General features: G+C 41.2%; 1 protein-coding gene across 1 annotated transcript in view; it reads right to left on the bottom strand.

The window, feature by feature from the left end:
• Positions 1–15757, bottom strand: part of TMPRSS2 (transmembrane protease, serine 2) — a 59659-nt gene that overhangs the window by 32618 nt on the left and 11284 nt on the right. Inside the window, exons 2-4 of the mRNA XM_015413767.1 lie at positions 3711–3762; positions 1516–1729; positions 646–732 (exon numbers count right to left, since the gene is read on the bottom strand). Of these exons, the coding sequence (XP_015269253.1) occupies positions 646–732; positions 1516–1729; positions 3711–3725 (316 nt within the window). The 5' untranslated portion in view covers positions 3726–3762. The remainder of the gene's footprint in view (positions 1–645; positions 733–1515; positions 1730–3710; positions 3763–15757) is intronic.

Consider the following 15757-nt stretch of genomic DNA (forward strand, 5'->3'; position numbering starts at 1 on the left):
TATAAGGAGTAATAAATGCAGTAATTTGCTAACATTTTAAGTGATCAGAACTGTGCACTGACTACTCATACTGATAAGTCAAGCAGCAATTTCTTACAGGAAAGGGCAGTTGGGTTTAATATCTTCTACTGTATGGTCTGTTTTATGAGAAGCAGCCATCAAGTAAATTTTTATTCATTAACTTAAGCCTCAAGGACAACTGTGAAATACAGGCAGCACAGGCTAAGCATAGCCAAGGTTACTCAAACCCAACTGATGGTTAAATCAGAAGGCAGTTTCTCATAGGGCAGTGAAAACAAGCCTATGCAAAACAGAACATTAAGGGTTATAACCTTTCACATGTAAATATGTATTTAGAATGGAGTGCACTCCAGTATAAATAGGAAAATTAGTAGTGAACAGTGCCAAATCCATCTTCCTCAGATTTCTACTGTGATAGCTCTAAGTTGTTCCAACTTCCAGGCCACAAGGGGAAAAAGGGAGATAAAGCATTGTCAAGAGGCCAAAGCAGTGATCACAAATTAAACACATCATAAGAACACAATCAGCAAGGAGAGAGATTCACCATTCAGGCTCAACCAAAGGAAAAGTTATAGAAGTGTTTATTTCAAAGAACTCACTACACAGGTACAAGAATGTCCTTACCAAAGTACCAAATTAAGATGCCTGCAATTGTAGCTCCCAATAGCAGAATTATAATCGACAGACTGAGGCACAGAGCTCTCCTAATTCCTGCAATTGAAAGAACAAAGAAGTCAACACTGACACATAAAATTTGCTACACTTATACTTATATAGGTATAAGCTGCCCTGGCATTAGCAAATCACTTTACCTAGCTGGCCAATGAAAGTTAACTAGCCCTACTTATATGTCTTCTATATTGTATATTAGAAGCATGAATGTGCTAAGATCTCCACTTTGAATGAATTTCAAAGCCCCTGTTCATATGTTTAAAAGCCTCTACCCCATGAAATAGTGTCATCACTCTACTGGGGAGAAAAGTATGAATTAAAGCAGCCATCCCAGTATCCGACCTGCTCATACAATTCTTTCCTATCCTTCTTTTGGAGGGAGAGAAACTGTACAAGCTAGCCTTCCAACAGGATCAGCCATCAGTATAGGCCAAGTTCACACATTATGTCTCCTGGTTGTGGTGGAGGAGGAAAAGTGCCATCAAGTCACAGCCGACTTATGGCAACCCCATAGAGTTTTCAAGGTAAGAGATGTTCAGAGGTGGTTGGCCATTGCCTGCCTCTGTGTAGCAATGCTGGACTTCCTTGGAAGTCTCCCATCCAAATACTAACCAGGACTGACCCTGCTTAGCAACCAAGATCTGACAAGATCAGGCTAGCCTGGGCCATCCAGGTCAGGGCATATACCTCCTGCAAAGCTCTGATAACAGGATCATTGCAGCAGTGTGGGGAATGTTTAAATGAAAGCAGGAAAATGGTTTTACCTGCAGACTGATGTGATTATATTAAATATAATTATCACAGATTCAATGAAATACTTACTTGCTGTACAGAATTTTCTAGGTGAAGAAATGGGATGCGCTATTGTAGTTGCTGGAGCTGAGGGTTGAGTGCAAACTCTCGGGACATAATGTGGTACTGTTGAAGGATAGTATGGAGACATATATCGTCTGCCCACATAAAAGCCACTCGCAAGACTGGGAGCAGCAAGGTTTTCTGACTGATAAGCATAATTTTCATAATATGGAGGTGGCCTCTGAAAACAATGGTAAAAAGTGTCAGTAGAAAACCTGTCAGTGTCAGGAACACATCAAATGTAACACTTCATAAAAGCAGCAATCTGCAGTAGTCCAGTGAAGACGGACTAGCACAGAAGAGGTGATGTTAAGGATGCACATTTTTAAATAGACTGTAACTAACAGGTTATTTAAGCTAAACAAAGTTATTTTTACAATCTAGAACTCAGCTTCAGTGCTAAATGTAGAAACGCTCATTTTCAGTACTGAAGCCATGGGCTAACTGAATGTTGCTGTTTCATGAGCATGCTTGAAGAATGAACTTTAGAAAAGTTTTGATTGATCATCAAGTGATGATAAATTGGTTTTCTAAACACAAGCACAACAAAGTTTTCCATAAGCCCTCTAGCTACAGCAATTTCGGACCTCTTTATAATACCAAGTAGAACCTCTTGATGTCAGTGCAACTGCTCCAGCATTATGGGCATTCATTTTTGATAATATTCAAAAGACAAATCAACATGCTGAATTAAAACTACACATAATGTTCAGCATTTCTAGATTTGTGTTATATTTAAGAGATTATTAGCCCAAACCTATAATCCAGCAATCCATTGCCCAAGTAATGATCAGGCTTAAGGTATTTTTGACAAGAGAAACATAGTGCTCTGCCATGTAGGGTTGCCAGCTCCAATTGTTCTGACAGCAGGGGGTAGGAGGGAGCCTTCCAGCAGTGGGGGGAGTGGGGCAACGTCACACTAGCATGATGATGTCAAGTGGAAGTGACATCACCACATTGGGGATGTCATGTGGCAGCGCTCTAGCATTTTGGCCAAAATGCTAGAGCATCACCACACAAAATTCCCAGAGTGATGATGTCATTTCCATGTGACGTCAATGCGTGACATGCCCGTTTGGGGATGGGGCTTCCCCGTTGGCTGGCAGTGGGCTGAAACCCCCAAAATCGGGGGGAAACCCACCCAGACCAGGGTTCTGGTAACCCTATTGCTATGGCTACTGACTATACTGTACAGGCCAAGGAAGGCTGCTATGGCCCCACAGCAAGGCTGAGGGAGATTTTATGAGTGCTGCCAAAAAACACCACGTGGAAGGAAGAGGATGAGGGCTGAGAGGCCTTGAGAGCTGGGTGCATGTAGGAGTGGATAAACAGCTTTTCCAGGGGGTGGAACCTGATTGCCACAGGAGTTTTTCCCCAGATGGTTTTAGACACCCAGTTCACCTCTAACCAATAGCTTCACTATGCTATGTTCTAACAACATATTGCAACCAGGACCAAAATTGTAGCTATTGCAAGTGGACACGTAGCCGTCCTTATTGATGAGTGCTCAAGCATGGGGATTTCCCCGGCAAAAGACAGAGCAGACTTATTTTGTATACTTACCAGAATGACCCGTCATCACAAGGGAATTTATACTTTTAAAACATAAGTAGTACTTTAGATGTACATAATATACTACATTTTGTCTGACTTGAGTGCAATATGGACTTTATTTTATGGTCCTGTGTATTTCCAACTTTAGAGGTTTTGTAATCAGGGGTCATTTTGTAGAAAAAGAGCTAGGGGAACTCATTAGCATATGCCACACACCCTGACATCAGGGGCCCGGCGGTGGACCTGCAAGGCCAGCGGGAGTGCGAGGAAGCCCCGCCAAGGCCCTCCCTGGCCCCAGGCAGGCAGGGGTGGGGAGAGGCGGGGAGGAAGCAACTTACCCTCCCTCTTCTCCTGCCTCCTCCTGGCTGAATGAGGGCTGGAAGTGGGGCAGCCGGAAGCAGGGGGCGGGGCTTCATCATGTGCCCCGCCCCCTTGCACCTCACCCGGGGGAACTGCATTCCCCCGCATTCCCCCCGAAATGACCTCTGTTTGTAATGCTCATTTTATGGATCAATGTGGAGATTTAAACAATATCTACTTTTCAGAAAGTAATTCTTCCACCTGAACAGTTCTACAAGACAGCTTCAAATGGCATACAGATCACTTACCGAGTCTGATGCCATCTTGATTTTCAGCAATGCACTTCTGTCAAGTTTATACCTGTGAAGAAAAAAGTGTTTTTAGATTGATAGATGATAGATAATTTTTACAAAGTATGTACTACATCTAAGCATGCATACACACAAAATCCATAGTGGCTTGACATTCATGAAAGAATTCGTCAGAAAAGAAGACCATACCAATGTTGGAATATGCAAGGTTTATCGTGCATAAAGAAGATGACAAGAACATCCTGCAGGGACAGCAGAGGGAACAACTAGTTAGCATAGTGAGATTAGGGAGTTCCTACTATTTTCAAATATTCTCCTTCTTGTCTCCTTTTTGGCTCAATTAGGGGGTTTTCTTGCTCCTGCTGAGTTCTGCTTTGCTGCTGGTTGCCTCCTAGCTAGACACTTAGACTTCCCTTTCTCTCTCCTCTTTCTTACAAAGTTTGTTCCCTTCTTAATACAGCTATTACATTCTCTAAACAGCTTGTGCTCTGCTTTACTGCATATCTATACTCTGCCAACAGCCTATAAGAACTAAAGCACTTTTTAGGTATATAAAAAAAGAGAGAGAAAGAAGTACTATTTTCCCTTTCTCCCAATACAAGAACTTGTGGGCACTCAATGAAATTAATAAGCAGTAAACTTAGAACAGATAAAAGGATGTACTTCTTCACCCTAAGAGTAATTAGCACACGGAGTTCACTGCCCCAAGTAAGTAGTGGTGGCAGCTACAATCATAGACAGCTTCAAGCAGGGATTAGATAAACACGTGGAACAGAGGTCCTTCAGTACCTATCAGTCATAAGGTATAGATGGAACACTATGTCTGGGGCAGTGATGCTCTGTATTCTTGGGTCCTTGGGGGCAACAGTAGGAGAGCTTCTGGTGTTCTGGTCCTGCTGATGGACCTGTTGGCACCTGGTTTTTGGCCACTGCGTGACACAGTGTTGGATCACTGGCCTGATCTAACATGGTTTCTCTTATGTTCTTATGAGTGTAAACACAACTGGCTGCAGCCCCTTACCCAGAAATTTTTGTTAGGGGGGATTCAAGGGGCAGTTCAGTATAGTGGAGCTGACTACATCACAGGGTTGTTGTTCCTAGGGAAATATAGAGGAGGAGAGGCATGGCTTGACAGGTAAAAACTGGGGTGGAAGGAGCAGCACCTGGGGCAGTTCAGAAATAATAAAGTAAGGTCAGGATTTGTGTCTGGGAGATGTATTCTCGCTAAAGCACTGTGTGTTGCTCCAGAATCAAAGCCTACCCCTAGAAGATCCTAGATGTCTGGCAAGTGTTGCTGAAGGAGCTGGGAGAACCACTCAAGATTTTAAAGACACAATCCGGTTCCGCTGGCTGGCTGGGAGAGGAGGAAGAGATTGGATACCCCGCCCTTCACTTGGAGTCTCAGAGCGGCTTACAAACTCTTTTCCCTTCTCCTTCCCACAACAGACACCCTGTGAGGTAGGTGGGACTGAAAGATCTCTTTCAAGAACAGCTCTGATAAAACTATGGTGGTCATCCAGCAGCTGCCAGTGGAGGACTGGAGAATCAAACCCGGTTCTCCCAGATTAGAGTCCGTGCACTTAACCACTACACCAAACTAGCTCTCAGGGGACTGTAACCCCCTAAGCAGCCCCTAAGCCCCTGGTGCCAACTGGGCTATTCTCCTCACGTCCCCTTCCAACACCCCCACCCTGCCTTTGCAGGCAATCCGAGAGGAGAGCAAAGATAGGAACTTCACCTTGCATCTCCCAATGCTGCTCAGCAAGCTGAGTGCGGGCTGAGATGTGCTTCCTCTCCCCTGGCAAGGCAGACGGGCACTTCACAGAGAGGGGGATGGGGAGAGGCACAGAAGTTTGGGAAGTGTGCTGGGCACTCATAGGCACCCCCATGTGTACGGGCATGACTGGCTGGGTTTGGCTAGTGTTTAACTTATTCACTGATTTTTGTAAGAGACCCTTCAGCTCTTTATTTTATTATTTATCTTACTGATTTTTCACACAGAGATACGTTTTAGTGAACAAAATGTAAAACTGTATCTGAAGACATCATTGATTTGCATAAGATCAAACATTACTCTAAATGTAAAGAGCAGTACAATATGTTGATAAAACTTCAGATAAAAGATGATTGTAAAAGATGTTTGACCTTGAAGAATAAAATATTTTTCACAGTCATTCCTTCTGTTATGGCTATTTTTGTAGCAGGAACTCCTTTGCATATTAGGCGACACACCCCTAATGTAGCCAATCCTCCAAGAGTTTACAGTAGCCCCTGTAAGAAGAGCTCTGTAAACTCTTGGGAGGATTGGCTACATTAGGGGTGTCTCGCCTAATATGCAAAGGAGTTCCTGCTACAAAAAGAGCTCTGCATAAGAAATTATAGACAGTGGAACCACTAGCACCAAGAAGGGGGGGGTCCATAAAAATTAATGTGAAATTAGTGTATTAGGTGACATTAGATTAGTCTCAATCTCTGGTGCCTGGACCCATGTTGAGGCATCTCATATTGTCCACCAACATCAATTTCTGTAGAAAGAAACTGGAAAAAACTGGAAAGACACTCTTGAGATAAAGTAATTTCTGTAAAGATAATTTTAGATCATATTTTGCCTTATAATCTTGGGAAGATGATTAACAGTTTTCAATACATTTTTATATTTGCATTTTTTCCTTATAACAATTTTATTTTAAAAATGCATTAAAAAGTGTTGAAAATTTACATTTTTTCTGTTGCCCTATTATAAGTAAATAACTTGTTTATATTGCTTATTAATAGTGTTAAATAAATAAGTTCATAAAGTTTATATTTAATATAGTCATGGGGTCTGTCCTGGGGGATGGCCTGGAAGAAAACTGTACTTTTAATCTCTTATTTCATCTTCAGCACTTATTGAGTCTTAATGTCTTGTTGGTTAAGCAATGGAAGGGCCAAGGGGCACCATAGTTGGGCTACGCTTGGGGCATCTGTTAGCCTTAATCTAACCCTGGGAGTACCTATGGGCCCTCTTTTCTTTCACACACTTAGTACTTCCCCCTTGCCAGCCAGCTGGCCAGAAGCCAGGAAGCACTCCACAAAAGCAGGGGTTTCCCCACCCCAGTGAGGGTCTGGCTACCGTAAGCCTCAGTGATAAGCTTTAAGAGATGGGTGGGAAAGAATAACCAAACACAGACTAACAGAGCAGTCTGGTTATCAGGCAGAGGAGCCTCAAGGGAGAAGACAGAAATGTTCTCTACAAATCGAGTCCTCTAGTTAATAGTGTCAATAAAGTGTTAATTATAGAATAAAGATTCTGGAATTATTTAGCAACCAGAGAATACCACATGGTATAAGGAGTGGATTTATATTTACCAAGTGGTTGTGAAGTTGGAAAGAGTAAACAAGAAGCAGGATAAAGCATCTTAGAATCCCAGATACACTGAATCTCTCAAATCATGCTGCAGGCAATTGGAAAGATTCAGATAGCAGTTTGACTTGTTCATCAAAGCGAGCTGTGGAAAAGAAAAGAAAAGAAAAGAAAAGAAAAGCAGAGTTTTAAAAAGCGTGCTTATGTCAGAGAGTCAGGGAGTTCATGAGTTAATCCTCCCTGGAGAGAAGAGCTTATGTGACTGGCTGCTAGGTTCTTTCGTGATTTAGTCTTGGTCAGTGGCCAGAGGGTTTGGCTTCTGAGGGAAGAGACATTTGGGAGTCAGTGTTTTCTGACAGGCAATAGTCAGAAAAGTACTTCTGCAGAGAGAAGAGAACCCCCATTGTCTTAAATATATTAAAACTGCTCTGAGGGAGAATTTAGATTCTCAGTCAGGAAAGCTACAGAACAGCCTTATACAGACAAAAGAGAAGAATTTGGCAGAAGGTCTGTCTAGTTAAGAGAGAACTCCCATAAAAACAAAATATTAAAAGGAGTTATTGCTTCCTAGGGACAAGGAGAATAACTTCTTGCCAGTGAAAGGGGCTGAGAAGAAGACACCTCAGGAGTTACTGAAAAGCTGTAATATCAAAAGGGAAAACCTAGAACTCTGAAGGAAGAAATCTAGGAACTATAGGCAAACATTAGAAGAAACGTTAATAAGAACTGTGTTAGTACTGAAATATACAAAACAAACTACCTCCCTCTCAAAGAAAGAACTCAAAAACCTTGAAACTACAAATACACTCTCGAATGTTCTTTAAATTCTGTATATATTAGAAAGTTTTAACTTCAGTAATCTCAAAACCTTGACTACCTCTATTATACATATATTCCCTGCCTGTTTAATAAAATCTTTATTCTGTTTTTAAAGTTACTCTACCTCAAGTGCCATTTCATAAGGGTTAATCTGCCTCAAGTGCCTTTTCACAACAGAACAGCTCCTGTCTTTCCCTCAAGTCCCTGTACTGAGTCTAAAGCCTAAACCAATATCTAAATGAAGGGTGGGACAGTTTCAAATTTATATCAATAGAGAAGACATACACGCTACTGTAGGGCAACTCAGTCACTGAGGGGACCTAAAGATTTGGCAGATAGTTGGTGAGATACAGGGGTACATTATACCAAAGAGGAAGGTAACCCTATTTTTGAACTTTGCAGGGCCCCAAGCTGATGATTTGTTTAATATCTTTTCACTAACTTCAGATGAGAATTCCAAATATGATACAATGCTCTTCACTCTTGTTTATCATTGTATGCCAAGTAAAAATGAGCCTTTTGAGAATTTTTTCATACAAGAAAGCAATACCAGGTAAAGACCTTAGAACAAATTTAGAGTCTACCGGCACCTTTAAGACCAACAAAGTTTTATTCAAGGAATGAGCACTTTTTCAAATTCATTAGAATGGTAGGTAAGGTTCAAACTTATGACAGGGATTGAGCAGCAAATTAACAGACTTTGGCAAAAAAATAATAGACGTTATTACAGTTGGTTGGCCTAGACATCATATACCAGCACTATGTAATCACTTTCAGGAAGAACTTTCTGTGCTGGATATATCTTGTTGTGGCATGCAAAAAGTATGCTAAGGGACACGACAGAAAGTCTGCATGACTGAAAATAGTAAAAAGAGAGCCAGAAATGTTTTCTTCTGGCTGAAAATGAACCATGATATAAAAAAACTGGTGCAAGGATCTACTGTGCCCTAGAAACAACTCATTCTGGTAATATAGAGCATGGACAGAAGTGAGCAGAGGTATTTTTGTATACACTTGGAAGCAGTGTGTCCTAAATGTGAACTACTTATTATCCAGAGATACCTTTATTTATTTAGAATATTTCTTCAAGCAGGTAAGATAAAAAACCATAATCAAAAGCCTGGGTAAAAATATGTATTTTAGCCTGGCACCTAAAAGTAAAGTAGGTGCCAGACAAGCCTCAAGGGGGAGGGCATTCCAAAGGCGAGGTGCCACCATAGAAAATGCTCTGCCTTTAGTCACCACCTGCCTCACCTCTGAAGGCAGCTGCACAGACAGCAGGGCTTGTGAGGCAGATCTCAACTGATGGGCTGAACTTTACTATAAGATACCATGGCCTTCCTGAGCACTGGAAAAACCAAGCCTGTGTTTGTCTGAAAGACTGTTTGGACAAACAATGATCCTCGATTTTTCATATCAGTGTATGAGTTTCAACACATCAGCTTGAACCACAGATACTCACACTCATAGAAAATAAGAGTACAATTTGTTAAGACATTACTCAGTAAAGCACATGAGATGAGACTGGTGCTGATCCATATTTAGCTTTATTAAGTTATAGAACATCAGCACTAGGGCATGGAAAGCTCCAGCTCAACTGTTCTTTGAAGACCTATTCGAAAAACTCTGCCTTACTAGAAAGAGAACTCTGAGCTGGAAAACACCTGTAGATTTTGGGGGTGGAACTTGAGGAGGGCAGGGTTTGGGGTGGTGAGGGACCTCAGTGGGGTATAATGCCATAGAGCTCACTGCCCAAAGTCCATCTTCCAAAGCTGCCATTTTCTCCAAGGAAACTGATCTCTGTAACCAGGAGGCTAGTTGTAATTCCAGGAGATCTCTAGCCACCACCTGGAGACTGGCAACTGTAGCAGAATTCCTGGCTGGCGTGTTGGCAGGCTATGACTCAGTGCAAGTATTTTCTAATGTATATGTGCTAGAGGGACATATTCCAGGAATTTCTCCCAGCCCCCACCAGCACTTCACACAAGGTGGGGGAGAGCATGCTGGCATGCAATGTCACCTGTAACACCAAGCCAAAATTGCCAGTATTATGTTGGGAGTGACACTAGTATTTGCTCTGGGGTTTAACCACAGAGTTTGGGGTGCATCCTAGAGTGCCTCCACGTGTCCATTGAGAGTGAACAAATGTGGCCACTGGTACTAGGCCTAAAATCAATATCTTCGAACAAGAATAAAAATCATTGTTATTCTGTCCTGCAGTATTGCTATTTAATGTCATTTTGACATTAATGTTACATAGTGGTTAGAATGTTGGACTAGGGCCTGGTTGAACTAGGGCCATGTTCAAGTCCCAGCTCTGCCATGGAAGCTTGGCAGGTAACCTTGGTCCCATCACACTTTCTCAGGCTAACCCACCTCACATGTTTGTTAAGGATAAGGTAGAGAATGGGAGAACAGTGTGATAAGTAGCCATGAATGAGAAAAGTGCTATATAAATAATTAGAAGTCTGGACATGGCCTGTCACAGCTAAGATGACATAATGATAAAAGTAATGGGTGAATACTGTCTCTCAGGGTAAGTGTACTGGAGCATAATGAGCGTCTTATCAATTTTTACTCGGCAGTGCAATTCTACAATTTTGCCATGTGTAAAATCCCATGTTGGCTGAGTAACATTTGACAGATCATGTTTTTTGAGTTTTGAAACATGATTTAGAGTGTGGCTGCATTCCTATCTGCCCTAAATACCTGCTTATTAGTCATGTACACATTTCTCAACTGTTAAACATGAGGATTTCTCTCAATACTTTACCTGCAGTTCTGAAGTCATTAAAATATATCCCATCTAAGTAGCCATGCATTTTTAATAAAGCATAATATCTCTTTATACTACATTTAGAAGTGGGATATCAGTGTTAAGTTTCCAAAAATTCATCTTTTTTCCTCTGAATCTGTGCTGGTACTTTAGTTTGACAACTGCAAAGTCAGCAAAGCAACTGTGGTGACAATTTTTGAGCAAGTCTCTCAAAGGACAGCATACAAATCGTCTAAGTTAATTTTTACTAAACACAATTATGATGCGCTCGTCAAGTGCCAGCAGGTGCCTCTGCATGGGTCACACATAGCTTTAGCATACAGTGTTCTGTGAGAGACAATGCCCAAAGGGATCAAACAATATACTATTTAAAAGCAGCTGCCTAAAATCAGGTTGTTTTAGTAGTGAGGCATCTGTAAGTGTGCTAGTAGAATCATTCCTTTGGCCATTCACCAGTATGAGTAATTTGGGAATACTGTACAAGTGGCGATCACCTGTGAATTTCTGCATTGTACAAACTGATGCATTTGTACTCAAAGTAGGGTTTTTTTTAGTAATTATTGTAGTCCACAAGTGTCTGCAGTCACAGAAACAGCACAGAATTTGATACTGTGCAAAAAAACCCTACAGCAACTTAGTGTCACTTTCTTCCTCCACCACCATAAAACTCCACTCACTCAGAATCTGTTTTCATTTTCAAAAAGCCAATTTTCTAGTCCTCATGAAGGCAGGCATGAAATAGTGTTCTCTCTGACACAAAAGAAGTTAGGGTTTGTATAGAAATATTGCTTTCTAGATTCTCATGCCTTCTCCTGTGATGACATTCTGTGTCTGTTTCCTGTTGCAGGCCCCAAATGGTCTAGTGTGAGACCAAATGGCCTGAACTACCTAATAGCCATGCCATAAAACCACACATTCTTTAACACCTCTAAGTGGAGAGCCAGACTTCAAGGCTCCTGCTTTAAGGCTCACATGGAGCATGTCACGTACACAATGGTGAAGCTGGAGCTTGGGTCACCTGACTGCAGGCAGGGCCTCTAAACTCCTAGCCAATTCTCACACACACCTGATGTTGGCAACCATGGCAACCAGCAATTGGGCACACACCCTGCCACTCGTGATTGGCTGATGGCCACAGCTAATTATGACTGGGATTGGGGTATAATTCTGTGGTTCCCTATGGAAAGGCTCTCTTGCATCTCTGGCTCGTTTACTCCTGGGAACCTGACTTTTGAAACAAAGAGTTTCGTTGTGACTGCTTGCCAGCTGCCAACTTTTTGTTACTGTGGATCTGTATCTCTGAACAGATCTGGACTACATGCTTGTGCAAGATGGGATTTCTCTTCAAAATTCCTTGGCGCCTACTTGGACTGTTATTCCACGGACTAGTTTGGACTATTGAAACAATTGGGTAACTATGAATCCGCTTAAATGTGTAGTAAGGACAAATAGCCATTTGTACCCTCTAGTAGTCTGTTTGCTATGCTTTGTACTGAATAAAGTTCAATCATATTTGTAATTGTCTCTGATGCTGTACTTGAACTCCAAGGCTAAATCTCGTGTCTAACGCTGACCACACAGAGCTACCTTTGTGAGATTAAATAGTGTGCATCTCTGGTTAAAGTTGCTAAAGTTTTACGTCCCAGATGCCAACTGAGAGGTTGAATCTCTACTCTCAGGCCCCCAAAAAGCACTCACAAAATTGAAAAACATCATTAAGGAACATGATCTAGTAGACATCTGGCGCTTACTACATAACTCTGAAAAAGACTACACATATTACTCAGCCAGACACAACACCCATACTAGAATAGATTTTATTTTAACCTCCTCTTCCCTCACTAATCGGTTCTTATCAGCATCCATCAACCCATCTCATTGGTAAGACCACGCCTGGCTGGGATGTAAAATCCAAACCATGGAAAATAAATCACAAAGCAAGTTCTGGTCACTTAATATCTCCTTATTAGAAAACCCCACAATCAGAGCGGAAATTGAACAGGAACTTAAACTTTATTTTTCCGAAAATGACCAAATAGAGCTTTTTCCCTCAATCAGATGGGATGCTATGAAACCAGTCATGTGAGGCATTCTCATCTCAAAAGCCTCCTTTCTAAAAAAGAGAGAGAGACAACTAGAAATTGACATTAAAGACAAAATTAAGACATTGGACTGTATTTTTAAAGAGGAAGGCTCCAAAAAGATATACAAAAAACTTTTACTTGAGCGCAAAAACCTAAAAGCATTAGAAACAACCAATATTAGAAAACAACTGGTCTACACAAAACAAAAGTACTGGCAGAAAACACCCCGCACTTTAAAACTGCTATCCCACAAAATAAAAGAACAAAAATTTTCAAAATTTATAAAAGCAATAAACACCCCCAGTGGAAACACCATAACTGATTCAAATTTAATCAGTGAAGTGTTCACAAAATACTACACAAATTTATATAAGGCACAGACAACCCAAACTGAATCCATGCCTCAATTCCGCACAAATTTCCCTATACACACTGTACTTGATGATACACATAGATCCTATATGGATACACCGTTTACAAAACAAGAAGTACTGGACACTATCAAAATGCTCAAATTACACAAATCACCGGGAACAGATGGTTTTCCATCTGAATTCCACAAATGCTTTGCACCCATAATAATAGACCCACTACTTACAACATGCAACCACATACTAGAAACAGGCGACCTACCACACTCATGGAAACAGGCAACAACAGTGGTTTTACATAAAAAAGACAGAGACCCTCTTTACCCAGCATCGTACAGGCCTATATCCTTATTAAATCAGGATCTTAAAATATTCACATTTATGCTAGCAAAACGCCTTAACAACATTATCCCAAGATACATCCACCCAGATCAGGCAGGTTTCATCCCTCAAAGAGATTTAACGGATAATACGTTTAAAACTCTCCACCTCCTTCAACATTGCAAATCATCTAAAGTGTCCTCAACCTTCCTTTCCCTTGATGTCGAAAAAGCCTTCGATACTCTAGAATTCCCATATTTGTTTCACATGCTCCAAGAAATGGGCTTTGGTCCCAGATTTATCACTGCACTCAAATCTCTCTATGCTCAACCTACCACCAAACTGAAAATAAATGGAAATCTCTCAGACACAGTTGGACTACATAGGGGCACAAGGCAGGGGTGTCCATTGTCCCCACTGCTTTTTGCGCTTGCTGTAGAACCCCTAGCACAAGCAATCAGAACTAACCCACAAATTTCTGGAATAAAAATTAGGGATGCAGAATTCAAAATTTCTCTGTTTGCTGATGACATGATGCTATATATGACCAACCCTAAGGCCTCTTTCCCAGCACTTCTTAATACACTAGACTCCTTCAGCCATTTCTCGGGTCTGCACATCAACAATTCCAAATCTTATGTCCTTCCAATACACGTTCCTAAGGAAGAGATTTCTGATTTACAAAAAACCCATAAATTTAGCTGGACATCTACATATATTACCTATCTGGGAATTAAGCTACCTATAGATCTCACCAAAATCATCTCCTTAAACCATCAGAGCATGCACTCAGAACTAAAACTCAAAATCCAAAACTGGAACAAACTTAATATCTCCTGGATGGAACGTTTCAACCTTATACGTTCGTTTATCCTACCAAAATATATTTTGCAGAAATCAGAACTGGAAACAAAAATAGGCCAACCAATTCCATAGTATGTTTATCTACAGCTATAACACACATGTAATCAACATAAATTACTTACTCTCCTGAAGACACCACACACGGATCTGGAACTCATTATAAAACTTTTTGAATCATGTAACCGTGGTCTGATCTCTGCCCTTTATCAATTATTAATTAGAGAAACATCGCCGGGTCTCCTACCCTACCAACTAACTTGGCAAAAGGACTGTGCTCTCCCCTTGGATGATACCATATGGTCTGAACTCTGGGAATCCCAGATGTTTACATCACCTATTATCTCAATGGAACATCAAATCCTCAAAATTATGACCAGGTGGTACCTCACACCCCGACAACTCTCCCATATGTGCCCTACAAAACCACCCTACTGCTGGAAAGGGTGCCAACAACAGAGAACTTATGCACATTGCTAGTGGGGGTGCGATGAGATAAAGGCTTTTTAGGAACTAGTCTTACATCATATCCAACTCACAACAGGGGTCACACTCCCCCTCACTCCTGAAGCTCTATTTCTTGACCACTGGCCAGATCATCTGGCTACACATCACTCCAAACCAACTATTGACATTATGGTGCCTACAGCAAAAACCGCCATTGCCTCCTGCTGGCGAGAACCCTACCCTCCCAACCTGAAATTATGGTTCAGAAAACTGTGGGAAACCTACCTGATGGACAACATCACCGATAAAATAAACAGATCCCTTTTGAAACCGGCCAAAACAAACTTTGATAGCAAATGGTTCCCAGTACTAGAATTCTTATCACATCATGAATTCATCTCACCAGAATGGAAACAACTACAGAGATGGCTTTGACTCTTAATCTTCCTCAGGGCGTACAATACATCTGATCTCATTATAGATATATCCCCATCTGACTTGGCGTTAAGGATACCTCCCACCCATGACACTCCATAGTACTCTGTGTTATACTTATAACAGGATCTAAGATTTACCTTTTATTGAAATTGCACTATTGTTAAAAATCAAATTGTTGTTAAGTTAAACAATGTATCTAACCTATGCTTTTTATCAATTGCATTTTTGTACATTCAAAAATATAAAATGAACTATGTTGTTATGTAATTTTACTGTTTTGCATTCTACAATAAAAATTGTTAATAGGAATCTCTACTCTCAGGTTGGGGGGGGGGACTACTTGAAGAGATTCTGGTGGCAAATTGTTGTGAAGACCAGAGATAGTATAGACTGTCTCGTGGATTGTTGTTTAATGTGCTGAAATACTGGATCCCCTCTTATCCCTGGACTGGGCTGAGTGGGTTAATCCTATACAGGTTGGCCACTGCTTAACTGACTGGCCAAAAATTGACAGGTGAACTGACCACTTATCACTTGACAATGGTCAAGTTACTCTATGGGAAGGGGCTATGACTCAGTGGCAG

The sequence above is a fragment of the Gekko japonicus genome, unplaced genomic scaffold (assembly GCF_001447785.1).
Source record: "Gekko japonicus isolate JY-2015 unplaced genomic scaffold, Gekko_japonicus_V1.1 scaffold803, whole genome shotgun sequence".
NCBI classification, from domain to species: domain Eukaryota; kingdom Metazoa; phylum Chordata; class Lepidosauria; order Squamata; family Gekkonidae; genus Gekko; species Gekko japonicus.